The sequence below is a fragment of the Neovison vison genome, chromosome 9, assembly GCF_020171115.1.
Source record: "Neovison vison isolate M4711 chromosome 9, ASM_NN_V1, whole genome shotgun sequence".
NCBI classification, from domain to species: domain Eukaryota; kingdom Metazoa; phylum Chordata; class Mammalia; order Carnivora; family Mustelidae; genus Neogale; species Neogale vison.
The window spans coordinates 22,474,962-22,501,820 of NC_058099.1; the positions used below are offsets into that span (position 1 = coordinate 22,474,962).

General features: G+C 43.4%; 1 protein-coding gene across 1 annotated transcript; it reads left to right on the forward strand.

The window, feature by feature from the left end:
• The first annotated feature begins 13,052 nt into the window (after positions 1-13,052).
• LOC122917360 (thioredoxin) lies at positions 13,053-26,554 on the forward strand. Its single transcript, XM_044265159.1, has 5 exons — positions 13,053-13,194; positions 17,692-17,796; positions 18,606-18,665; positions 25,854-25,919; positions 26,339-26,554. Exons 1-5 carry the CDS (start codon positions 13,171-13,173, stop codon positions 26,399-26,401), a joined length of 318 nt encoding a protein of 105 aa, XP_044121094.1. The 5' UTR covers positions 13,053-13,170; the 3' UTR covers positions 26,402-26,554.
• Positions 26,555-26,859: the final 305 nt, after the last annotated feature.

Below are 26,859 nucleotides of genomic sequence, written 5' to 3' on the forward strand. Positions count from 1 at the left end.
TAGATGAGGATTTTTCCCCCTGGAAATCTGAAGCAGTTTTCGTTTGGTTCAAAAATTGAAAGTTGGAACCCAGAGGCTTCAGCCGACTGTTTATCTTTCTTGCTTCTGGACGAAGAAGACATTGTATCATCAAGATGCTTTTTCACAGGACTAATCTCCTGCATTAGAAGTCCGTTTTATAGTTTGTCTCAGCCTTTGGATGATGCCGGATCTTCATGCGTCAGAGCACGGCCCAGAGTCAAGCTGTTTTGGGTCAGGTTGCAGCTCTGTTAGTTACTAGCGGTGTGACCTTGAGCATGTTCGTTGACCTTTCTGTGCTCCAGGTTCAAAATCTGTAAAATGGGGATAACGATAGTATTTATAGCACCAGATTATCATGAAGATTAAGCACATAATCAATGCCTTGGACAGGATAAGTGTTATGTGTTTTTCAAAGGAATCCTTAAAATTGACTGTCATTTCCATTATGTTAGCTCCCAATCAAATTTTTATCAATAATTGTATGATAATTCAGGCAAACGATGGGAGTTATTATAAAAAGATTTATATACGTGCCTCGTAAAAATTAAGGAGGTAGCTCCTATAGAAAGGCGTGGTGTGTTCAAGGATTGTTTTGGTGGAGCATGTCAGCTAAAGCTTTTGGCAGCATGCAAGAGAAATTCACCCTGGTTACCTGATACAAAGCCGCTGGGGAGGGTTCCAGAGTGAAGTCTCAGAAAGGCCGGGACTCAGGCATTTGCAGGGGTGTCGAGGGCAGGGACCCAAGAAGGGTCCCTTTAGGAAAGATTCTAGTGAGTTTCCCTCTTGCATCACTCCCTAGAGAGCTACGTTCTTGCAGACAGTTTGGTCTGAAGTCACCTGCCCACACTTGGGCCTCATGGTAGGAGCAAGTGTGGCACCTGGATGGCTGGTCCCAATGGGACAACAAGAAATGGAGGAGAGAGAGTATCCCCAGGAAAATCCAGGTGTTAGCACCCAAAGAAGGGGGGAGAGGTTGCTAGGCAGGCCAAAGAAGCAGCTGTTCACCTCAAGAAGAAAGAAAGAGGGTGAGAAATGTTTTCCAAAATCTTGCTTCTGTTTGTACTGCCGGCCCTTCCAGGAATTTAAATGTTTCTCTCTTCAGAGGGTACTCCCTGAGAGGCTGGTTCATCCTTGGGGCGTTCATGCAAAAAGAGCAAGAATCTGGCACTAATCATAAGCCGCTTCTCTCCCTGACTTAATGGAGCTGCTCTCCAGTTGTTTGCGTTGCATTAATTTAAATACTAATCTTTGCCTCACAATTTCATAATAGCAATAATTTCTAGTTCAGTCAAAACACATTATGCTAAACTTCCAGAATTCAACAAATGACAAAGCTTGCAAAACTGGCTCTCATATTCATGAATCCCTTTTCAGTTGGGTTGTTTTTGGCTATAAGTACGAGAACACCCAACTTGATGTTACTTAAGCCAAACAAAAATGTATTGGTGTCCAGAACTGAAGTCCAGATGTAGGACAGGCGTCAGGGGACTTAATCCAGTGGTTCCAGCTCGACTTCTCTGCAAGTACCAGGATACTTTCTGCCTTTGTTTTCTCTCTCTCTTGTTTATCTCAGGCTGGAAGCAAGATGGTGTAGGATTTTTAGGCCTCTTGAGCACCCAAAACAGTATCTGGAGGAAGATGAGCTCATTTTTTCATGTAAGTCTCAGGAATAAGGTAAGTTTCCCCAGAATCTTCTAGTGCTTTCCTCTCATCTCCTTGGTCCAGACTGGATCACATGGCCGATCCTGCAACAGTCCTTGCGGCCAAGAGAACGCCATATGCTAACTGGCTTAGATCTGGGCTCTTGAAGCAGTCACTGGCAAAGAGAATTATATTATTCTGCCTGGCCCCCAACTCACCAGCCATTAGACAATGAGAAAGAGGGGGAATTTATGTTAAAGGAAAACAGGGTAGACATTGATCTTTTTTCTTCCCCAGTATCTGAACCTCACTATTACCCCCACCCCGTGTCTGAGGAATTTAAGATTTAGTGGAAGACAGAGGCCAATTTCCATGAACAGTGGAGACACCATCAGTTCTCTGACCTTCCCACAGTCAGGGCAGGGGCATGGAACAGAGGCTCTACCAATCACACATAACTACTTCGATGAGACTCTTTCTGGAACCCATGATGCCAAGATCCAGAAATGGCCTGAAAAATCTGTGTGAGTGGTTATGGGAGCTGGTTTTCAAGGACAGTAGTGGCAACAGCAGATACGTCCAGTAGAGGGTTGCCATTTCAGCAAATGAAAGTACAATTAAATTTGAATTTCAGATTAAAAAACAAATAATTTTTAGTACAATTTTTCAGTGTAAGTCTATCTCCAGTACATGTATCAGTACAGTATCATGACACATACTTATACTTTTAAAAACTCATGCATTGTTTCTTAAAAACTCAGTCTTAATTAGGCAATCTGTTTAATCCAACTATAATCCAGTGGGATCGGCATATTCAGTGGCCAGGTGGCAAGAGAGCCCTCAACCAGACTGGGTTTCTGGCTGATTTGGGTTTGCGGTCCATGCTGCTATGCCCCTCCCCCACCAGCCTCCCCCCCCCCCCCCCCCCGCTCAATTTCCAAGCCTCCTCCTGTCATTACCAGACATTCCATGAGAATCAATCATACAGCATAAGCTTCAGCTGCTTGCAACTGTGAACTAGTATCATACAAACCGCAACATCCATTACAAAAATGTGAAAGTGCCCTTTAACGTTGATATCAGGATGAGAGACAAAGAAGACAAGGAACATTTTTAAAGCAGAAGCAGCATGGTACTGCCTTCTGAAGTCTGGGCCCTAGGGGACTAGGTGGTTTTTTGTTTGTTTGTTTGCTTTAAGCTTCTGCTTTATCAGTGGCTTGAGGAATTTCACAAAAATGCCTCCTGCTTCAACTGACCTAAGCGTAAACTGGAAACAATCCTGGAATGTTAGATGAATTAAAAATTAAGGATTACAAAATTTGAGCATAATCACGTCTTTCCCTTATTAGGACTCTTCCTTTCCTTTAGCCTATCATGACTGATAAAATTAACTTCTCATATAAATAATTACCCTATGATTAAGTTTAATAATATGAATACATTGAAAACCTATAACATGAAAAACGTTATCATTACTTCTTGGCTGCTACATTCTATTGTATTCCTTTTAACTTTCTTACTTTTCCAAAATAACATATTTCCTCTTGAGGATCAGGGGTTGATGCTAATTTGCTACTTGTCCTTGGGTCCTATAATGAAGCAATTTAATTATGCTAATGGTTATAGGCTGGAAACACTGCCCTTCTTTCTTCCCTAGATAGGAGAGAAGCACCTTGGTTCCAGATCATGAAATTTGTATCTTGCAGACGTGCTGGAGGATACTGGGTCACTTGGGCTATTGGCTTATGAAGTGATGATAAAGGTGGTTGAACTTGGTGCTAAGATGCTGGACACAGTCTTTCCAGTTTTTTCCTGCTTATTCCCTCATAGCTAGAGCTGCTTACATGGCTCTAGAAGCCAAATTTGAAGTAAAGATTGTCCTAACAGTTGATAATTTTAGACATACAGAGACTATAAAGACGTGGTGGTTTTTTGGTGGTTTTTTTGTTTTGTTTTTTTGGTTTTTTGGGTTTTTTTGTACCCAGCATCCCTCTCTCTTTTCTGCATAGAGAAGTACAGCCCCCACATGATAGGAAATCTAAGAGGGCCCATTAAATCACAGCCTGCCATCCTAAAGAAGCTGAGTGGTCCCTGAAGATTCCTTCTACAGAATCCTATTTCTCATTGTCCCAGTCCAGCCAAAGCAGTGGCACATATAACCTTGGCCTCGTCCCTTATGTGACCAAGATGACTGATCCTCTCAACCACAACCAACAGGACACAATAAAACCTGGACAGGGGCTCCTGAGAAAGGGAAAAAAATTGCCCTTTTCCCCTGGATTTGAAGTGATAGGAATTTAGGTTTGAAACTGAAGCAACGAAATTGCTACCACAGTAAAGAAGTTTGTCTGAAAATAGGGCCAAGCAGAGGTGGTAGAACCAAAGATAGAAGAGAAACTAGGTCCTGGTGACATTACTTGATCTTGATGTGTCCCGAAACCAGAGAGCTCACATGACAGATTACCTTTTTACTCAGCCACTTTGCAGGTCGTGTTTTGTTTCATTATGTGTTTGGTGGTCAACCCACATTTTCCACTAAGAACTCATAGCTTGTCTTTAGGTGTTAGAAGTTAAATGTGATTATATCTGTTTGGGATCTATGAATAGTTTTGATAATAATGTTCATGAAGTAACCTGTTATTTCCTAAGACCCTGCCCCCAACTCAGGATTAAATAGAATTGACTCACTGGTCTGTTTGGTCTGTTTGGGCAGAGGTGGGATGGTGCTAGGTGACACATTTCAGTTATCAGATTTCTAATAGTTTTCCAAATGTGTTCCTGAGCAAAGGACTAAGTGGGAGTAACACTATAATTAATGTCCTGTACATTAGAAAAGGGATAAATCTAAGAGGAAAGCTCAGTGTGTCTACAGTTGTTTTAAGAATTGTGTTAACATGGTAATGATGCCATAAACACACCAGTTTAGTGTGAGACAAATAATTGGCTGGTTTCTACAATCAGCAAGAAATAAGATGGGAAGGGCCCTGAAGTAAGTGGAGATGAAACCACTATACCTCAGCCCTAGTATTTCTACAAGGAAATTTTGGCTCCCAAGAAGGTCTGATTAGAGCTGCACATCTGCTCTCCAAACAGAGGTGTTTTTAGGAAAAAAGACTGATGTTTTGGTCTTTGTGGGTCTGACTCCTATGTCTTCTTTCATGAGTCTGGAGTTGATCCCAAAGTGGGAACACTCTGGAGAGAAGAACTGAGGGAAGCATGATCCCGTGGCCGCGGTCAGCATTTGTGTTTTATGCAGGGACTGATGAAGAGATCACTGAAGGGTTCCAAGTGAGCGATGTGTTCAGATTTACACATGGTGTGTAAGGGAACAAGAATGGTGGAAGGGAGATCGGTTACAAGGGTATGGCTGTGGTCCAGGTAAGGGATGGAGTGGGCACAACCAGGAAGGTAGCAGTGGAAAGAGAAATGAAGAAACGCCAAGTGCTTTATTGGAGTAAAGATATCCTTTATGGGCAAAATAAAGATCACTTCACATCTGTATACGTTGACTTACAACGATACATTTTTAAGTTTTAGTGTCTCTTCAATTCCCCTTTATTTCTGATAAAGATTCTAATTTCAGGACTTAACCATGCTTCCTTGGGAGGAGAGTCATAATAGAACATGTTTCACAAACATGGGCCAAGTTACAATGATAATCAAAATGTAAAGGCCAATACCATGTAACAGTCTGACCGATAATATGTTTATGTCTTGGCTTGTGACACTTTGACCATACCCTCAAAACTGCCATAGCAGAATAATCTTGAATGTGCTTATTGGGCCATTTAATTACTTCTTTGTGGGGTGACTGGGTGACTCAGTGGGTTAAAGCCTCTGCCTTTGGCTCACGTCATGATCCCAGGGTCCTGGGATGGAGCCCCACGTCAGGCTCTCTGCTCAGTGGGGTGCCTGCTTCTCCCTCTCTCTCTGCCTGCCTCTCTGCCTACTTGTGATCTCTGTCTGTCAAATAAATAAATAAAATCTTTAAAAAAATAATTACTTCCTTGTCACCAAGTGAAGTCTAAATGGTTCTAGGATTTGACATCTGTTACAACCATGTATTTTGATTGAACCCTTCTGTTATGGGTTAGGGATCCTAATATGTAAAACTCCTTTATGGGATCAGCTTCCTTCCCTTAAAGTTTACCCATTTGTAAGAATAATTGTGCAGAGCTGGATTGTTAATAGAGCTCCACTGAATGATCTGACTTACCATACCTGGGTAAGGAGAAGATCATAAAATATATGAACTTCCTGGTTGACTTGTGGTTACAGATTAACAAGATGTTAAGGCACAACTTGTTAAGGCACAAGAGTCAGGATCACCCTTGGCTCTAGACCAGTGGTTAATGGCATTGGACAAAGATATTCTACTCCCATTAATGCACATGTTTTGGAGAAAGAAGTTTTCCAAAGTAAAATTACAAGAACTGGATTCACCTGGCTTCTGTGAAAAGGCTTCTTTTTCTTTTTCTGTCTTTCTTTCTTTCTTTCTTTTTTTAAGAATTTGTAGAACATATCTACTTATAGAAGATGATTTTGTGAAGGCAGAATAGATATCCTTATCCCAATTTTGTTTTATACTTCAATGGCTTCTAGTATATTCACAAAGTTGTATGATCACCCCCATTATCTAATTCCAGAACATATTTGAGACCTAAAAAAGAAACAACCCCCCCGCCCAAACAGCCTCCATATCCCTTGGTAGTTCCCATTCCCCAGATCCCCCAGCTCCTGGAAACCCGTCACTTCCTAACTCTATGGATTTGCCTATTCTGGCCATTTCAGACAAATGGAATCATTCAGTATGTTCTCTGGCTGACTTCTTTTCTGAGCCTGTTTTCCAGGTTCATCTATGTTGTGGCATGGATCGTAACTTTACTCCATTTTGTGGCCAAGTAATATTCCATGGGGTGGGAACACTACATCTTCTTATCCATTCATCAGTTGGTGGGCATTTGGATGGCTTCTACATTTTAGCTATCAAAAATAATGTCACCATGAACATTCATGTGCAAGTTTTTGTGTGCACGTGTATTATCAACTTTGTTGAGTATACACCTAGCAGTGGAGTTGCTAGATTGTATGGTAACTCTATGTTTAATGTATGAGGAATTGCCAGACTTTTTCATAGCAGCTGTGCCATTTGCTTTCCCACCAGCAGTGTGTGAGCCTTCCAATCTCCCCACATCTTCACCGATACTTGTTATTGTCTTTCACATAGCAGTTTTAGTGTGTGTAAAGTAGTATCTCCTCGTAGTTTTGATTTGTATGTCCCTAATGATTAATGTTATTGAACATATTTTCTTGTGCTTATTGTCCATTCGTATATCTCCTTTGGAGAAATGTCTGATGCTTTGCCAATTTTTTTTTCACTGTTGAGTTGTAAGAGTTCTTTATATATTCTAAAATTGGGTCCCTTCTCAATTACATGACTTACAAATATTTTTCTCCACTCTGTAGGTTATCTTTTCCCTTTCTTGGGTATCCTTTGAAGCACAATTTTTTTTTAAATTTTGAAGAAATTCAATGTGTCTCATTTTGGGGGGTGCTTTTTCTTTTGGTGTCATATCTACAAAATCATGGCCTAATCCAAGGTCATAGAAATTTATCTTATGTTTCCTTCTAATAGCTTTATAGTTTTAGTTCTTACATGTAGATCTTTGGTCCATTTTGAGTGAATATTTGTGAATGGTGCAAGGTATGGGTCCAACCTCATTCTTTTTGCATGTGGATATTCAATTATCCCAGGACCATTTGTTGAAGAAACTATACTTTCTCCTTTGGATGGTTTTGTTCTCCTGCTGAAAATCAACTCATCATAAATAAAAAAACCCAGGTTTATTTCTGGACTCTCAGTTCTATCCTAGTGACCTATATGCCTATCCTTCTGCAAGTACCACTCTATTTTGAATATTGTAGCTTTGTAGTAAGTTTTGAAATTAGGGAGTATAAATCCTCCAACTTTGTTCTTTTTAAGATTGTTTTGGCTATTTCATGTCCCTTGGATTTCCGTATAAACCTTCAGGAACAGCTTGTTCACCTCAACAAAAAAAGGCACCTAGGATTTGGACAGGGATTTTATTCAATCTACAGATCAATTAGGGAAGTATTAGCTTAATAATTTTAATAATTACCTTAATAATATTGTCTTCAGTCCATAAACATGGGCTGTATTTTCATTTGTTTAGCACTTTAATTCCTTTTAATGAAGTTTTGCAATTTTCATTGTACAAGTCTTATACTACTTTTATTAAATTTGTATACAAGTAATTCATTCTTTTTGAATTTTGTATATTGTGTCAAATCCTACATCCTTGCTAAACTTGCTTATTCTAGTAGTCTTTAGGACCTTTAGGAGTTTCTATATATAAGACCATATCATCTGCCAAGAGAGTTTTACTTCTTCCTTTCCAATCCAGATGACTTTTATCTGTTTTTTGTATCCAATTGCTCTGGCTAAGAACCCATAGTACAATATTGAATAGAATCAGTGTGCATTTGGTGTGACGAGATGACCTCTTCGAACCTTAATTTTCTTCTCTGTACAATGGAAGAGTAGTACCTATTTCCTAGGGGATGTTGAAAAAAGTAATGCAAGACCCCTTGCTCCAGACTTGGCACTTAATGACTATCACACACGTGTACAGTTATTCCTTTTCCTTCAAGTATCTCCTCTACCATAGTATTTTGAGCTCCCAGTTTTATATCACATACCATGTTCCTATCTCAACTCTCTTGCTAGACAGTGTTCAACCCCACTCCCCACACCAGGGACTGGTATTATTTATTTATCTAAGTTCAGTATATATGACATGCAATGTCACATCAGTGTCAGGTGTGTAGCAGTGATTCCACAACTCCACACATCATGCTCTGCCTACCACAAGTATAGCCGCCATCTGTTCCCATGCAACGCTATTACAGTGTTATTGGCTATCTTCCATATGCTGTGCCTTTTATTCCTTGTGACTCATTCATTCCATAACTGGAAGCCTGGATCTGCTACTCCCCTTCACCCATTTTGCCCATCTGTCCACCCTCCACCCCTCTGGCAACGATTGGTTTGTTTTCTGTATGTATAGGTTTGATTCTTTTTGTTTATTCATTGTTGTGTTTTTTAGATTCCACATGTAAGTGAAATCCTATGGAATGTCAGACAGTTTCTGACTTACTTCACTTAGCATCAGATGGGCCCTCTGGGTCCATCTGTGTTGTTGGCAAATGGCAAGGTCTCATCCTTTATTATGGCTAATATTACATTGGGTGCACGTGTGGGGTGTGTGTGTGTGTACATTTTTAAAATTAATTCATCTTGGGGCACCTGGGTGGCTCAATAGGTTAAGCCTCTGCCTTCAGCTCAGGTCATGGTGTCAGGGTCCTGGGATCGAGCCCCGCATCGGGCTCTTTGCTCAGAGAAGGAGCTCAAGGCTCTCCTCCTCAGGGCCCCGCATCAGAGCTCTCTGCTCAGGGAGCCTGCGTCCCCCTCTGTCTCTGTCTGTCTCTCAGCTTACTTGTGATCTCTCTCTCTCTGTCAAATAAATAAATAAAATCATTTAAAAATTAATTAATTAATTAATTAATCTTAGCCATGCATACTTAGGGGGTTTCCATATCTTTGCTATTAGAAATAATGGGGCAATAAACAGAGAAGTACATATATCTTTTCAAATTAGTGTTTTCATTTTCTCTGGGTAAATACCTAGCAGTGGAATTACTGGATCATATGGCATATCTATTTATTTTTAACGATTTTATTTATTTATTTGACAGAGAATACAAGTAGGGGAAGCATCAGGCAGAGGGAGAAGCAGGCTCCCCACGGAACAGCAAGTCCGATGTGGGACTCAATCACAGAACCCTGGGATCATGACCTGAGCCAAAGGCAGACACTTTATAACTGAACCACCCAGGTGCCCTTATGATATACCTATTTTTAAAAATTTAAGGAACCTCCGTACTATTTTCCATAGTGGCTGTACCAGTCGCAGTCTTCAAGCTAAACTAATGCTGCCTTCCTCTGCGGATGCCAGGGCAGTCTATGAAATCTAAAGTGTATCCAGTCCTGTAGGCGACTTCTTTAAGATGCTGATTTCCAGAGATCTACCTCATCTATGTGTCTGGGTGTGGCCCAGGAATCTACAGTGTCAGCAAGTACCCCCAGCTATGCTAAACAAGATTGTCAAGGGCCACACTTAGGGAAATCTATGATCCGACAAAAACTTACTTTAGAAAACTTAGAGCTGCATTTTCTTCAAATTTGGACCTGTGCAATGACAACAAACCTAGTTTTCCAGGCCCCCAGGGAGCCTCAGACGGAGCTGACCCAGAAACCTGACGCAAGTTTGTCACCCAGGCCCCTTGTTTCTATTCTTCTGGATGATGGGGATGGAGCATTTTTGCCTGTCCGGCATCCATTTCCCCTTTCTCTGCTAATCCTCTGGATTATCCACATTCCTAGTCCAAATGGCTCAAGCTAGGTTGATGCCCTTGCTCCCACCCCTCCTCAAGTCAATGAAGGTCAGCCTCCAGGACATTGACCAGAACAAAGGAGAGGAAAGTTTTTCCTCTGGGATAGGAGGATGGTAGGGAACCTAAGGCTGGAGCTCCTTGGGTTAGTCTCACAGAATACGGCGAGCCTACTGAGAATGAAACAGGAGAGACAGTGGCAATGTGACATCTTTAGGCCTCTGGAGTTCTTGGTAATATGAGTTACTAATTCTCTTTTTGGTGTGAGTCAGTTGGGGTTGGAATTTTTTTTTTTTTTTAGATTTTATTTATTTATTTGACAGACAGAGATCACAAACAGGTAGAGAGGCAGGCAGAGAGAGAGAGAGGAGGAAGCAGGCTCCCTGCTGAGCAGAGAGCCCGACGTGGGACTCGATCCCAGGACCCTGAGATCATGACCCGAGCGGAAGGCAGAGGCTTAACCCTCTGAGCCACCCAGGCACGGGGTTGGAATTTCTACTTAGAGCTGGGAGTTCTAATATACAGAACCAGCCCTTCAGATGGAAAGGCCTTGACGTCACCTGTCTGTCCTCTTCTCCCACTACCTGTCTGCCCAAACAAATCTTCCCTCACTGGGCTGTCCCAAACAATTCCCCTGCACCTCGCTTTCCTCACAGAATGTCACCTCCTTGCCACAATGGGACACAAGTTTCCCATGTCCCTATAGGTAGGGGGCTTGCTCTTTAAGGCCAGATCTACCCCACCTCATCTTCCTCCCTTTGGGGCAAAAATCCTTTTCTTTGGAGAGTCATGTTATAGAGTTCACTGTTCATTACTGCTTTCCTGATTACTTAATTCACTTATGACTCTGACACCTGTTTTACAGTCTCCCCTTCCACCTCTGCCGTCATTCCAGAGGGATTTCACCATTCCATTTAACAGCCTGTAATCATAGCTCATGTAGCGTTTACTGTGTCCAAGGCATAGTTCTAAGTAGCTTACATATATTTTAGCTCACTCAACCCTTGTAACAGCGTGAAGTATTATTAGCCCCATTTTACAGACGAGGAAACTGAGGCATAGAAAGGCTATTTAGACTTTTCTAGAGTTCCCCAGCTACTAAGTGGTAGAGTGGGGATGAGAACAAGGTGTCTAATGGCAGAGTCTGGGCTCTTAGCATAAATGCGAGCCTTCCAGTTCCCTTTTCTCTGAAATTGTGGCATTTCCCCCATAACCACTCTATATTGGTCCTGTGAAGGTGGGAGGCAGTCAGAACCTCCTCCAACTGAGTCACTGTGTATCTGGAAGATCGTTGGAGAGATGTCAGCTGAGGGTGGTTTGGATGGTCACTGAAGACCTGTACTTCCCCTTTCTACAGCACAGGATTTATTGTCATCTCCCATGTAAACGTACCCCCTATTACACAAGCCCAGAAACGGGTGTTTAGGTTTGACCGTGACACAGCAGCAGCAAAGAAGGTTATTTATTCCATCCTGGTACCCCATAAAACCTCTTTTCTGCTCCAATAGTCCTTATACTCTGTGGGAATGCATTGAGACCATTCCTCAGACCACGACCCTTGTCCCTTGTCTTACTCATGGCCCTGTGCTCCTCAACCTTGTAGAAGCTTGGCAGGATGAGTTCAAACCCTCTGGTTTTCTTCCTCCCTTTGTTTGCAATAGGGGGGATTTGTTTGCAGGGGGGAGTTTCACCATCCCAGCCAATCACGCCCAGAGGTAGCTCCATCCAGAGCTGCTTCCCCTGAAAATTCCTACTCAGAACCCCACACCAATATCATCCCACCTCCAAGCCTTCCTTCCTCTCTCCAGCTCAACAGTTTCACCACCTTCACTTCCTGCTGTGACGCACCCAGCTCCCCTGCTTCACAAGGCCTCTTAACCTGCCAGACCCAACCTGCAACGCACATCCTGGGATCAACACCTCTGCTCCAGGTTCTATCACTGGTAGAAAAAACTCACCCAAATGTGTGTCCTGGCGCCCTTATAAATATAAGGTCGCCAAGATCAGCCTGCCTCCCCCACCCCCACCGTGACACCAAGCAAGCCTAATTAGTACTCACAACAGCTTTAATTATAACTATTGAGTACTTAACTACGTGCCAAGCACTGTCCTAATCACTTTACAAGTACTTCATTTAGTCCTCAAAACACCACCAGCATGAATTAGGGACCAGCATGATTCCCACTGTACAGAAAGGAACACTGAGGCGCCCGGAGGTCAGGACCTGCTCAGGACACAATGGCAGCAGCCCCGCAGCAGCCCCGCCGCAGGTACACCTGCCGCACAGCTCCTGCCCGCGGCCAAGCCGGTTCCCGGCCGTCTCTCCCGCGCGGAACTGCAGTGTCACGCTGGAGCAGCGGTTTCATGGGTCAAAGTAAAAGGACAGGAAGGAGCTAAGAGAAGACAACCATCGCGATAAGCTCCAGAAGGGAGGCTGGGACGCAAAGATACTTCCTGGTCATCGTTACTCAGCACTTTGTGGGGTTTGCCGGGTTGGGGGAGCGGGAGTGTGGCGGGCCTTTTCGAGGAATCCAGCCCTACTCAAGCGGCTCCTTCTCGAACGTGGGAGCGTTCCGTGAAGGCCGCTGGCCCCTTCGCAGGTGGCCCTGTGGCTCCGGGGATGGCCGTCCGCGTCCCGGCTTTCCCCTACCGCGCACAGTGCCCGCGTCCCATAGGCCGCTGGGCGGCCGGCACACATCCCGACTCACAGCCGGGAGCGGGAGGGCGGGGCAGCGGGCTTGGAGCCCGGGACGCTCCCTAGAGCCCCGCCCAGCGTCCGCGCCAACCCCGCCCCCGGGGGCGACTCCGCCCCCAGCTGGCGCCTCGGTGGGTCCGGAAGGCGGGGCGTGGCCCGGGCGCCGGGGCGGGAGGGAAAGGCCCGAGCGGGCGCGCCCCCGCCACACGCACGCCGCGCGCGCCCGCCCGCCCCAGTGCTATAAAGGGAAGGCGGGCTGAGCGCTCCGCAAGCTCCGTCCGGCGTTTTGCATCCACTTTCATCGGTTCTTACGGTCGCTTGTCAGACCCTCAGCCGCCAAAATGGTGAAGCAGATCGAGAGCAAGGTACGCGCTCCCCGGAGAAGGCCCGGGCGCGACGCGCAGCCTCAGTAGCTGGCGAGGGCGAGGGCGGGAGGTGGGCAGGCGCCCCTCCGCAGCCCGGGGGGAAGGGGGACGCGACGCCTTGGCCGGAGACTGCGGGAAGCCGGGGCCTGGGCGCACCTGAGGCAGCGGAGCATGCACCGGAGCACGGGAGGAGACGGACGAGGGCGCCCTGGAGGGCGGGCTCTGGGTCCCCGGTGCTGCCCGTGTCCAGCGCGCCGGGCGTCCCCCCTCCCCGCCAACGGCGCCTCCTGCATCCCGGTGCTCGGGAAACCCGCGTTGGCTGAGGGGATGGAGGCTGGAGGCTGCTTTTCTGGATACAGGCTGGGGAAGGAGATGGAGGGCCCCTCGATAGAGGCACGGGGTCGCGGGCCGCCACTCCCTCCGGGTGGGCGGTGTGATCGCCTACGCTGGGCGGCGTGAGTTTCCTTGGGAGCGTATCCCGGCCTGAGACCCCAGCCGCCTCCATCGGTGCCCGGCCCCAGAAATGGCGCGTGCTGGCCTCTGCGCAAGGGGGCGGCTCCGGGCTGCAGAACCCTTGGTCTGTCCGAGGCGGGCCCCGAGGCCGGAGCGGCCCAGGTGGCAGCGAGGGAAGTGAGGCCGCGGTCGCGCCCTCGGGACTCCTCCTCTAGCGGCGCAGGGCGTGTTTCCGGCAGCGCTGGCTTTGGAATGACTCAGTCCCCAGGACTGGGCCCAGGGGCCTCCTCTGCCCTGCCCGTCCGTGATTCACCCACCCTGGGTGGGTTTTGCTGCAGCCAGGAGTGCTCCCGAGGCGGCCGCGCCCGGCTGTGTGCTCGGCGGCCCTGGGGTACCAGGTGGTGGTTCTGCCCTGTTAGGAATGTCCAAGACCGTGTTCCATCTTCGAGAGTATATTGCAAGCCTCATACCCTCCTGCTCGGGGTAACTCCGAGCCCGACTTCGTGTCTGCTGTACTGCAGCCATTCAAGAGATATTTGTTAGATGCAGAGTCAGAAAAGCGAGTGGCAGAAACTGATGTTGCTGGAACAGTAGAAGACCCTTGGAAAGCGTTTACCCTGCGGTTACCTCCCATCCCAAGCCCTCGCCGGTCTTGAATGTCTGGACCTGAGAGATGCTGGGTGGCTTTGGGAATGAAAGTTTCTCTATAATGCTGCCTTATCTTTTGGTTCCTTTAAAAATCAGAAAGCATCTATGGTCATTGTAGAAAATTGAGCAAGAGAGCGATCTTCTATTTCCTAGAAGCCACTGCAAAGTAGTTGGATTATTTTATGTATCCTGTTTTGTTCCTGAGCCCCCCCCCCTTTTGTAGTTTAGCCTGAACCCTTTTTGTGTAGTTAGAAGCTTTGTAATTATTTCAATATCTGAACACATTCCTGAACATTGAGGCAGTTTTCAGTGCCTCAGTGCATCTATTTGTTCAGAACCCTTTGTACAGAGTTCAAGCTGTTTCCTCAGGTTAGGGCCCAGTGATTGGGTCAAGGGGTGCGAACCTTTTATTTAAGGCTTGTAAATCCCCAAGAAGCAAGTGAGAGTGGTCTTTCACAGCACCCTCCTCCACACGGACATTCTTCCTTTAACTTTGGCCAAATCATTATTAATAAGAAAAATTGTATCTCCTTTGATTATATGGGACTCTGAACTCCCCCCACCATATGTTGATTGACTCATTGTAGCTATCTGCTTGTCCTTATTCAATTTTTTACAAATGGCATGTCTTATTATTGTGTGAGCTTTTATTTTAAAATTAGCAACCCTGTCATTGGTTGGAGAGGTCATTAATACAGAATTTTGTTCCCCCTACTTTTTATTCAGTACCTATTCAGTGACAGGTATCAGTCTGGGTGGGAGGTGTTGTCCGGGGTCTGACCACATCATCAATATAACCTAACAGGTGAGAACCCATAAAGGAGGGAGAAGACTTTGAGTGGTTTATAGTTGTCCATAAAAAGATTCTTCTAGTTGTCTCAGAATCCATACACTACAAACAGAATCTGTTGACTCCCGGAACACATCTTTTAGCTTTTCCCTATTTTAGTTGTCATAGTTTTGGCACCTTCCTCCCCTCATCAATGAGAAGATATACAAGGGTGACCAGAAATTGGTTAGGGTATAGGGCGCGAAGACCCTGATAATAGGTGATCTTCAAGATTATGACCCAGGGACATTAATCCAAAATTAAACTCAGTTCAGTGTTACTAGTAAATGTTAAGTATACTTTAGATTTTCATTCTGCTGAACTAAAACTTGGTGCCGTTGGCTAAGTCAGCTCTTTCTGAGGTGTCAGCGCCACTGTTATCTATTGTAGATAAAGTGGGATCATGGACTGTCAAGGTGATAAGGAAGATTCAACACACGGTTGTATGTTATTTCTTAAGAATGGTAGCTACCCTTATTAACTCCAACCTTCTATACATGGGCACTCTTGTGCTTGTTAATTACTTTTGGAATGGGTGTGTTTAGGAAAAGAGATACTAGACTCTGTTCTTATCTACCCCAAATACCGTTGTTTGTTTTCAGAATATTTAGGTCCATAACGGGGACCTTTATTGATCTTCCTTGTTAGTCTCTGAGTGTTAGACATTGTGGATTGCTTCTTTGATAATCTTGAGTCCTTTTCAAAAGATACCTCTTTTAGACAAACTTAAGTGTCAGGAGAAGAGAATTTGTTGTGAAATTTACACATACCTGACTCTAATTCTTCAGTTAAGCCAAAAGTTACTGTTGACTGCTTCTCCCCCCCACCCCAAGATTTTTAGGTAGCTTTGCTTGAAGTTGATTCAGAATTGTTTGGGAAACCGTTGAGTGTGTTTGTATAATACTTTATTTTGTAAGTAATCTCACCAGGTGTTTATGGAGGGCCAACCATGTTCACAAAACAGTGCATGCATCTGACATTATCATTCCTTGATTTTTATTTTTATTTTTATTTTTATTTTTTTTCTTGTCTAACCTGGTTCTTGAAGTAAAGAATGGCTGGTTTGACTTTTTTTTAGATTTTATTTACTTATTTGTCAGATAGAGGGCGCACAAGCAAGGGTAACAGCAGGGAGACGGAGAAGGTTCCCTGCTGAACAGGGAGTCTGATAAGGGGGACTGGATCCCAGGACTCTGGGATCGTGACCTGAGCTGAAGGCAGATGCTTAAACGAGTGAGCCACCCAGGCATCCCTAGTTTGACGTTTTTTAAAAAATCACAGTAGAGAAGGCTCGAAATTAAATTCCTCTGGAGAAACTTGATGGTTTGGAAAAATAATTTCTATAATTCTAACTTGTTCTCACTCTCCCGCCCTCTCACACAAATATTTCCCCACACCGCAAGGTGGGATGGGAGCTTGCATCTGAGTAACTAAAAGGTTACAGAAGTCAGGTCAGGGGAATGCCACTTTTTAATTTTTTCTGCAAAACACCTGAGGTAGAAATTAGAAGTCTAGAAAAGTAACTGTATTGCAGAAGAATTCACTTCAGTTGTTTTGTTTTGTTTTGTTTTGTTTTTAAATGATGTTTACTGAATAGGATCTGATAAGATTCTTAGCTTTCAAGGGAGGGGAATGTTTTTAATTAAACCAGCGTGACCAGCATTTTCCCCTTGAGGGAAAACCCAGACTTCAGCTACAGATACTTATGTTTCGGTTGCTCTCTGTTGCCCCCATTTTGGTAAGCACTAACTGACTAAACTGTGGTTGAAAAGGAGTCCCTTTTAACTAGAAGGTTAGGTTCCTAGGGTTACGGTATCCAAACCATTGGTAAATTATTCAGGGAGATTGGTGGTAAGGGATTTCTTGAGCATGTCTCACTGGGGGAATTTTATTTGACATATTTGTAATGCAAAATAACACCTAAGGAGAATTCCCTGCATGGGGAACTAAAGCTATCATTTGTCTCCAGCAAGGGCAGAGTATTGAGATAAAGGGCAAACAGCAACAATAAACAGTGTTCTCCTCTCTGGAAACCCATTAAGGAGAGTGTGCGAATGCTTAATGTCCAGAGTGACCCTCTGAGTTTGAGGGTCTGGAGGAGGTTTATTTTCCTTGATATTTTCAAAGCTTTTGACTTGTTCCATTATAGACCATTTTAATCAAAGAAATGTGTTCACTTTTAAACTTGTTTTCAGTGCAAAATTCCCTGCCTTTGTGACTTCTTCGATTGAAGTGACCCTCTTCATCATTGATAAGCATTTAGGTGCTTGTTTGCCATAGACCTAAATTTGATGTGGAAACCCAATAGAACTGTCTGTTATCATTTGCTTGGTTTGAATACAAATTGGTGAAGACATGACTAATGATACACTATACACATCATAGTTGTTTCATCTTATTAAGTAACACTACACACTCTAGAACTTTTTTTAAATACTTTATTTGGTTCATTTTAGTTTATTAAACTTTTAAAAAGCAGTAACTTTGATTCCTTCTTTGTGTCACATTGTCTCGCATTTGATCAGGACTTTGAGGTATTTAACCAGCTTTTCTTTTTTTCTTCTTAGTTGGCTTTTCAGGAAGCCTTGGTTGGTGCAGGGGATAAACTTGTAGTAGTTGACTTCTCAGCCACGTGGTGTGGGCCTTGCAAAATGATCAAGCCTTTCTTTCATGTGAGTATGAAGCCAGTTGTGTTTTGTTGTTGTTGTTTTGTTAAGATTTTATTTATTTATTTGACAGAGATCACAAGTAGACAGAGACACAGGTGGGGGCGGGGGGGGGGGGGGAAGGCTCCCTGCTGAGCAGAGAGCCTGATGCGGGACTTGATCCCAGGACTCTCAGATCACGACCTGAGCGGAAGGCAGAGGCTTAACCCACTGAGCCACTCAGGCACCCAGCCAGTTGTGTTTTTATAAGCGTTTCTGTATTTTTTGGGTTGGTGGTAGCAAAGCTATGAAGGGACAGTGTGTGTGTGGTAGTGGTGGATATTTGGTCTGAAAGTAATAGTGTAACAACTTAAGGGACACCTGGCTGGCTCAGACTCTGTAGAACATGGGACTCTGGCTATCTTGGGGTCTTGAGTTCAAGAGTGGTGGGGTTAGAGATTACTTAAAATCTTTTAATGTAAATGTAATATTGTAACAACCTAATTTAGTTTTGGCACGTGTGTAGCCCACTAAAGACAACTGTCAAAACTTAATTTGGTTGTCTTAAGTGGTTTTTCTTTTTCTTCATGTTGAAACGCGGGCCTTTTTTGAAATTCAGGCCTCAAAAGTGGATGTGCCGAATTCTTTTATGCCAGGAGGAATTTGTGTCGGAGAGACCGTATGTCCTTTGTGGTTACCTGGTTCCTAGTCTGAATTTTTGGATCTTTAAGTAGTAGTTTCTACTTTTATTATTTTCTATTAAAGAAGCTTGAGTATCGTGACTTGCCATTACCCAGTTCTGAATTTTTCTGGATTTTTCATTTTAAATTTTGCAGTCCCTCTCTGAGAAGTATTCCAATGTGGTGTTCCTTGAAGTAGACGTGGATGACTGTCAGGTATGTGACTGGAAATCTGGAATACTACTAACCTTTTCACCTTGGCCTTTTTCTCTGAATTGCAAATGCTTGTTTACATACGTGTCAAGTAATATGACAACTACAGTCCCTGCCACAAAAGGTAATTGTGCTAATTATGAGCTTATCCTAGCCACCAGGAGCTATGTATATCACATCCTAAAATAAGCATAAAAACAGATGGTTAAAGCTTCTGTACCTTAGCAGTCACCTTGCTAAAAACTAATACATTCATTTTAACACTGAGATGCTCAATAAATCGAAATTGAATTTGAATATGATAACTAAATCCATAGACTTAAAATTTGGGAGACCACATCTTGCTTGTTTTTAGTCAGAAAACCCAGTGTTTTAAAGAACAAACACCAAGGTGCCTGACACCAGAGAGTAATTTGGAGGGAAATTTGAGGGTTGATTTAATTTTACAAACGCTTCTTTACAACTCTACCTGGTACTCTTCCACATGCTTTACAAGTATTGATTCATTTAATCCTTGGGGCCATGCATCCCCCTTTTACAGATAAGATAGGTTGTCCATGGAGTCACAGTAAGTGGCAGAGTCAGGATTTAAAACGAGGGCCTCTGGCCTGGCCCTTGCTCTTCAGAGGAAGCTCTGGCACAGGGTGGGCGCAGATCCTGCTCCTGGCCCAAGACCTTCCCCTCCAGCCCACTGAACTAGGATAGCTTGTTCACATTCAAGAACAGCACCTAGAAGTTCTTTACAGATATGTGGACATTTTTCCCTTATCCCCGGGAGGCCGGAAGGGTAAGGGTAAGAGGTGGCCCAAAGGGTGCCCACCCAGGTTCCAGGTCTGGCTCAGGGATTTCTGCTTTAGGCTAACCTTAATACTTGCCTCATTAGCCTCCTAGGGTGGCCTTTTCATTAAGCAAAACTTAGAGTGTTTAATAAAGGTACAGAGTTTATAAAAAACAGGTATATGGCAGTACTTTTAAACCTGTGAGGACCTACGATCACCAAATTATTTTGTCTTAGCACATTTTCTGATTCCATACTCATGCCTTTCCTGGTGGGGTCTTCTCGTCCTGCACATTTTCCTTTCATACCTTAGACACTAGATGTAAGCTTCACATCTTCTCCAGAAACCTTTCTCCACCTAGACTATGCTTTTCGTTCATCTGTGTCTCCATGTTGTCCTCTGCCCCTCCCCCCCACCCCCTTGCATATATGGTAGTAGAAAGGGAAGGATCCTATACCTAGACTGCCTGCTTTGCTTTCCAATTCCATCTCAGCATGAGCCTCCGTAAAACAACAGTGTTTACCCAGCGTCCTGAAGGAGTTGTCAGGATGACGTGAGATGATCCTTACGAAGTGGCTAGAGTAGTGCCTGCCTGTGTTCAGAGAATCTTAACTAGTAGTAGTCTTTTTGTCTGTCCTTTATCATTAGTCTCTGTGAGTTTCTTGAGACCAAAAAGTCTGTCTGTTTTACCTGGCTGGCATGCAGTAGGTATAGAGTGAGTTTAATTTATAAGGTAAAGTGAATGTCCCAGAGTTTTAAGAAAAGGAGTAGAGAGTATAGAGCAGGTGCCTGTGAACATACTCTTGCTCCCCACCTAAACCTAACTTACAGGCATTTTTTCTCTGCAGTCACGTTAGCCAGGTAGATAGGGGACCTGGAAGGTACTAGAGAGATTGGTGACTGGTCCTGGGACCCTGTCAGACAGTAAGCGAATCTCTTTGGTTTTTATTGGAAAGGAATAATAACCTGTGCTCGATGCTGGTTGTGTCCTTTGATCCTCAGGCGGCTGTGATAACCGCCTTGATTAACACGCCCACAGAACAGCCGAGGGGCCTGCCGCACAGGAGGAGGGGTAGGTCAGGCCGAGCAGGCGGACTGTGCACCTTGCCAGACCCTGGACAGGTGTTCTCAGGGCCGGAATCCGAAACCTTGAGGAAGAAGATATGCAGAGCAAGCAAGGCCTTTTGTGGGGCCAAACTCTTCCTTCATATCTGATTAGCATATATACCCTCAAACTTTCTAGACCTCGGAGTGACCCTCTCACAAGTTGAGGACCTTTCACCTTGCCGCTGTAATCTAAAGATTGAGCAACACACAGTGTTTTACTTTGAATACCTTTAATGAGACTATTACAACACCATCTGAATAGCCTCATCAACCTGTTGTAGAGTTAAAAATTGAACTAATTGCAGAATCTTTTGGTCACATACATGTAACGGTGTCTACCAGCTCCGACTCCCCAGGCCCTTCAGAATTATTCTCCTAGCAAATTTTGTCAAAGCAGTTGATTGACAGGCAGTAGTTTTTCCTCATGGAATTTGCAGGTCCTGGTAAAGTCATCCCCTTATTTCGACTCTAAAATAGAGACAAAGGATAAAAAGTACTTCAGTCACATTTCTGAGAATTAGGTCATATCGTTAATGGATGAAATTTTTAACAAATGGACTAGTCTTTAAATTTTTGTGCAGATAATTCCCTGCTGATGAATTTCAGACTTCCGGTACTTTGTAGTGTCTTTGGCATAAGCAGTGTATAATTTTAATAGAAGGCTCTGTAAGCACTTGAGCATGAGGAAGTTACCTTTTAGGTGTGATAGATTCAAACAGATTTTTCCAGGCCCTGGAAAAATTAGGAGGTATGGGCCTAATGTGATACACAAAGAAAATTTTGTATTTATAGAAAAGTAGGAGTACCAGTCCTTTTGAAAATGATAGACTTGACTCTAGTACCAATTCTGTATAGGGTGGGAAACTTAACTTTGTAAATTAAAACAAGAAACAAAATAATTTAGACCTGATAATTGTGCAACCTTTTAGAACATTGTGTGTTTCTGTTTTGATTCGATGAGTTAATAGAAGTGACAAAAGCAAGTTTAAAGTTACTTTGGCCACATGGGAGTTTTAAGCTAGAAATCAATGAAACTAAACTTAGTAAGGTAAAAAGTAGTCTTATTACACCTACTAATAAGTCAGATTGCACAAAACTATAGGGATGGGAAACAAGTGGGGGCAGAGGGTTGGGGGAGGATTGGAGTCTGGAGGAGCTGCTGAGGAAATTTTAGGGGAGCGAGGGAACGGTCTGTCTTGATTTTAGTGTTACGTGACTGTGCACTTGTCAGAATTCACCGAACTTAAACACTCCTTAAAAGTGAATTTCATTATATTCTTAAAATTCCAGATTGTTTATAAAACCAAGTTGGTGGCATCAGTAGGAGGGGGGCTAGTTTTATTTTTAGGTGAAGAACGTGATAAAAATATCTTTACAGTTGAAGTTTAAGGACAAATCCCTTTAGAGTCACTATTAAGAAGAGGCAAATTAAAAGTAGTAGTAGTAGAAAGGAAGAGGTTGAAAAGTCCATAAAAGATCTTAGGTAGGTGTACTGTGTTCCTGGATAGTGACTCGGCATTATTAAAACGTCAGTATTCCCCAAGGTTGTCTGATGCAATGTCAACCTGATATTTTGGGGCCATTGATTAACATTCTGAAATAAGAAAGTCAGGAAAGTCCTGGAAAGTGTTTGTAAAAACCTTAACTGGGAGAGAAGTCGTGGGGGATAAGAAAGGTCAGACCCCATAAAAATAGTGTATTAGCTGCATTTACTAACACAGGGTGGTCTTATAACAGTAGGCAGGTATACCCGTGGAATAGACTAGAAAGTTAAAAAAAAAAAAATTTAAATGTGTATTAATCATTAACCATTTGGGGTTAACGGGCTGCCGCTCTGCCTCATTCTTTAGATGTCTTCTAGGTTTTACTTGGATATAAACAAAAATCCTAGAGAATACTGAACATACTTAGAGAAGTGATGGACATTGTTAAGCACGTTAACTACTCTGGTTCTTGTAGTCTCAGGAACTTAACTGTTTTCCTCTCTTGCCACTGAGGAAATGGACCTGGAAAAATCCTGTCACAGAAGGGAAGTCTGATGCGTAGGCTAAAGCTCCTGTTTTTAAGAAATGGGGTAGAGAAGGGCTGGTGGCAAAAATCATGATCAATACTGACGAGTCGATACACTTTCAGATTCAGAGGTCATTTCAGTATGTATCTGGAGCTTTTAAAAGGAACATGTTTGGGGCGCCTGGGTGGCTCAGTGGGTTAAAGCCTCCTCTGCCTTCAGCTCAGGTCGTGGTCCCAGGGTCCTGGGATCTAGCCCCGCATCGGGCTCTCTGCTCAGCAGGGAGCCTGCTTCCTCCTGTCTCTCTGCCTGCCCCTTCACCTACTTGTGATCTCTGCCTGTCAAATAAATAAATAAATAAATAAATAAATAAATAAATCTTTTTTAATTAATTAATTAATTGATTAAAATAAAAGGAACATGTTCTTTTTCTTAGCAATTCTGCTTCCAGCGGGGGTGACCAGAGGGGATGCAGAGATGTTTGTATAGGCAGATGCAAGTGTTCGCTTGAGGCAAAAATCAAAGCCTTTTACATATTGACCATGGATTAGTTCCACTGATGCCATGTTGATAGGACCATAAAAACTGTGTACTTTTTTGTGGGGAAAAGTCCACTGTAGGTATGTTATACTGTATGTGTAGCCTGCACACAGCATAGGTTTTATAAAGAAAAGCATTTAGATACAGTAGTAACATGTTTCTAGTAGCTAGTTGAGGAGGAATGGTTTCCCTCTTCCAGTTTTTCTGCAGTAAAGGTGGATTATACTTCTGCAAGTAAAAATGATCTTCCTTAATAAGCTTAGCAGTATCACATTAAGGTTTTGTCCTAGGATATGTCAGAGAATTTATTCATAAGGATGATCATAAATTGTAAGTAACAAAGCCTCACTTTGGGGAATTAAGGTTTAGAATCCTAGATCCCTTTAAAAGAAACAAAACAGCAAACCCCTTTTATACCCAGTGAAAGAAAACTCTTTAAAAATTTACCACGTAAAGATTTGACTGTAATTTTTAGAAGTATTTTATTTTTTTTTTAAACTTTTTTTTTTTTTAAAGATTTTATTTATTTAATTGACAGAGAGAGAGATCACAAGTAGGCAGAGAGGCAGGCAGAGAGAGAGAGAGGGAAGCAGGCTCCCCGCCGAGCAGAGAGCCCGACGTGGGACTCAATCCCAGGACCCCGAGATCATGACCCAAGCCGAAGACAATGGCTTAACCCACTGAGCCACCCAGGCGCCCTAGAAGTATTTTAAAAGTCTTGTTCATACTCTCTTCTCTCAGAGCATAGGCATCACTTCTGAGCATTCATCTTTTTTCCAGTTTTAGGATTTTGTTGTACATTAAGCAGTTGTGCCGATGTAGGAATGCTGAGCTTCTGGGTAGGTGAGGCGTAAGACGTCTGGAATCTGCGAACATCGATTAGACTATCACGTTCATTGACTGGGGGGAGACCTGTATCTTCTGCTGATAAAGCTTTCTCATCAGAAAGTTGTGATGACTGTCGAGGTTCTGTTTTACCTGCCTTTGTGTGTGACAGCAACTCAGTCACGCCCCCGGGGGTTTCTGTTTGGAAGTGGGGAAGAAGATGGCTCATCCATTCCAGGTGGCTGCCCTTGTTCTGTAAATGTAAAATGAAGGCCCAGCTCCTATGAGGCTCTGCCAACTGCCTGCGTGAAAGGTGATTTCCAGCCAGTGGTTTCCGTGTGCACCAGAGAGGGAAGGGGCGGAGGCAAACAGCTGTTCTCCCCAGCGCTGTGAGGGGCGAGCCCGGTGTTCCCCAAATATTCAAGTTCAAGAGGTAGCTTCTGTTGCAACCGTGCAGAGATTTGCTTTAACCTCTTACGTGAGCCAGGCAGTGTATCTGGACCTGATTCAGCCCCCTAGACTACCAATTTTCAATCTTTTACCTAAGCAGTCCCCCTCTCCCCTTCTAACTTGTCATCTTCTGATTTCCTGAATCCTCATCCACAGTCCTTCCGGAGCCTGGTCATGGGCAGTTCATAGTCTCCCTGTCAGGTGTTCACCCTATTTTCAATCTTGGATGTTCTTGCCCAAGGGAATTACTGGAATTGTAGAATCTTCATTGTGGTGGTAACTTCCCCAGGCATCCAGAACCTATTAGCCATTTTTATTCCAGTCATTACTGTCCTTGTGCCTCTTTGTCAGCCAGCATTTAGAGGAAAAGTCAAGGTTATCTGGAAGGAATTCCTCTAACAGTGGTGCTCACTCTCCTTCTTGCCCAAGCTACCAGCAAAGCAAATTTATAAAGCTATAAAACTCCCTTTATTTTTCTCCCCAGTCTTGGTGGAGGAGATGAACTTAGGTTGGCATGCTGCCATTGCTTTTTACTCAGACGCCTGCCCCCGCCCCCTTTTTTTAAGTCCTGTGCCCTGCCGAATACTAAGCTAGAAATCACCACGACACCTTCCTTTCCTCAGTAGGCTCTTTGGTTTTTGCGATCTGGTTCTCAGAATTCAGCCTCCTTGGTTGCTGTCCCTCACTGCTTTTGGGTCTGCCTTTCTTTCACAAGCCTCTTGAGGACCAGGCAGACATCCCTAATGGATCTCTTGATCCAAACTCTTGGGCAAACCAAATCACTTTATGGGGTATTTCCCCCAGCCCTTGTATAAACGAAGTATTGAGGGGGCAAGAGATGTTAGAAGTTCTCCTTTGGTATTCCAGTTACAGAATTAGGGAATGCTTGATACTTCAGGGACCTTTGTTCACGATGTGCAGCCAGATATAAGAACCTACAAGTAAAGGTTTAGTTAAAAGCAGAAAGAAATGGTGTAGAGCTTTGTCTTTGGGTTACTAGGCCTTTGTTCTAGAACAGTTCTTTGGTGAGTAAATTATTGGTCCTCTTGCTAAGGCTGTGTTTTAGTCTTCATGACCATCAGCTGTGGACTCTACTACCAGAAGAAGAGCAGTACTCATTCCAAGGAAGAGTTAAGATTCTAATCCTGAGTATCGTTAAAGAAGGATCTGTTATTGCTCCTTTATACTTGAAATAGCCAAGATATAATTGGGTTAAACAACTCACTGGGTCATTGTATCTGATGCATTCTGCTTGGTGGTGGCCCCTCCAGAGGGGGGTGCCTATTAATCTGCATTGAGACTATAACCAGTTTGCCTCTTCTGCTGCCATTTCATTCAGTCCATCAGTTTTCATAGGCTTAAAAAATATTCTACTGCTGACTTTTGAGGTATATAACGGGGAAGAAATAGTCTGGTTAGAGATTACTTCTGTCAAAGCTCAACACTCAGTCTTAATTCTTATCTTTGCCTCTCCCTCCACAGGATGTCGCTTCAGAGTGTGAAGTCAAATGCATGCCGACCTTCCAGTTTTTTAAAAAGGGACAGAAGGTAGGTACACCGGACCTTCTATCCAGCTGGCCGATAGGAAAACATAGAATAAATTAAGACACTGGAGGGACTTAGCCCTTCACGTGGAAAAGCCTGTCCCCATTTTCTACTTTTAATAATATTTAAATAGGTCATAGTACATGCTGTGACATCCAATTGAAAATTGATCTTTGTTAGAACTAGTCACTAATTCCATGATTGGTGCTTCGTATTTTTTTAAGTACATTGATTTTTGAGAGATAAATTTTATCTTGTCTTAAACACAAACTGGGGGATAGTGAGGGAGAACTTGTTTTTAACCTAAAATGCGTAGCTCTAGCTTATAACCAGTTCTTTCAAGTAAGAACTCTTATTTCCCTGTTCTGTGATATCTCAGTCACAAAACTACATCTAACCACAATTCAATATTTTCTTAACAGGTGGGTGAATTTTCTGGAGCTAATAAGGAAAAACTTGAAGCCACCATAAATGAATTAATCTAATTATGTTTTCTGAAAACATAACCAGCCCTTGGCTGTTGAAAACTTGTAATTTTTTTTTATTTACAAAAAGTAAAGATCAAGTATGAAGACTCTATACCCAACTGCCGTCTGATTATAAGTGACAATAAAATATTAATTCTGCCCTTTTTAAAACTGTCTGGTGTCTTTGAATAGCTTTCAGAATGAATGAAATGTGGCCATTAGATGACATTTAATGTCTTAATTTCATATACTGTCAATAACTCTTTTTAGTGACCTTATAGGCCACTGATTAAAAATCTTTTGGGGGGCAATGCAGATAACAAGGTAGTATGTTATAATTGTTTGACTCCTCTGAGCAGAGAGAATCATGTTCTCTATTCTAGCAGGTAGATCTGCTGTCTGAATGATTCTCAGACCAAAATTGAGGTCCGTCTGTGAAGGAATTTTCTCTGGTTTGAGATTCTAGTCTCAAAACA

Excerpts from the sequence above, each read along its gene's own strand:
- LOC122917360 (XM_044265159.1), top strand. The coding sequence starts at position 13,171 with ATGGTGAAGCAGATCGAGAGCAAG. Across the intron at positions 13,195-17,691 it reads TGAAGCAGATCGAGAGCAAG|TTGGCTTTTCAGGAAGCCTT; the intron begins GTACGCGCTCCC and ends TTTTCTTCTTAG. Across the intron at positions 25,920-26,338 it reads TTTTTAAAAAGGGACAGAAG|GTGGGTGAATTTTCTGGAGC; the intron begins GTAGGTACACCG and ends TTTTCTTAACAG.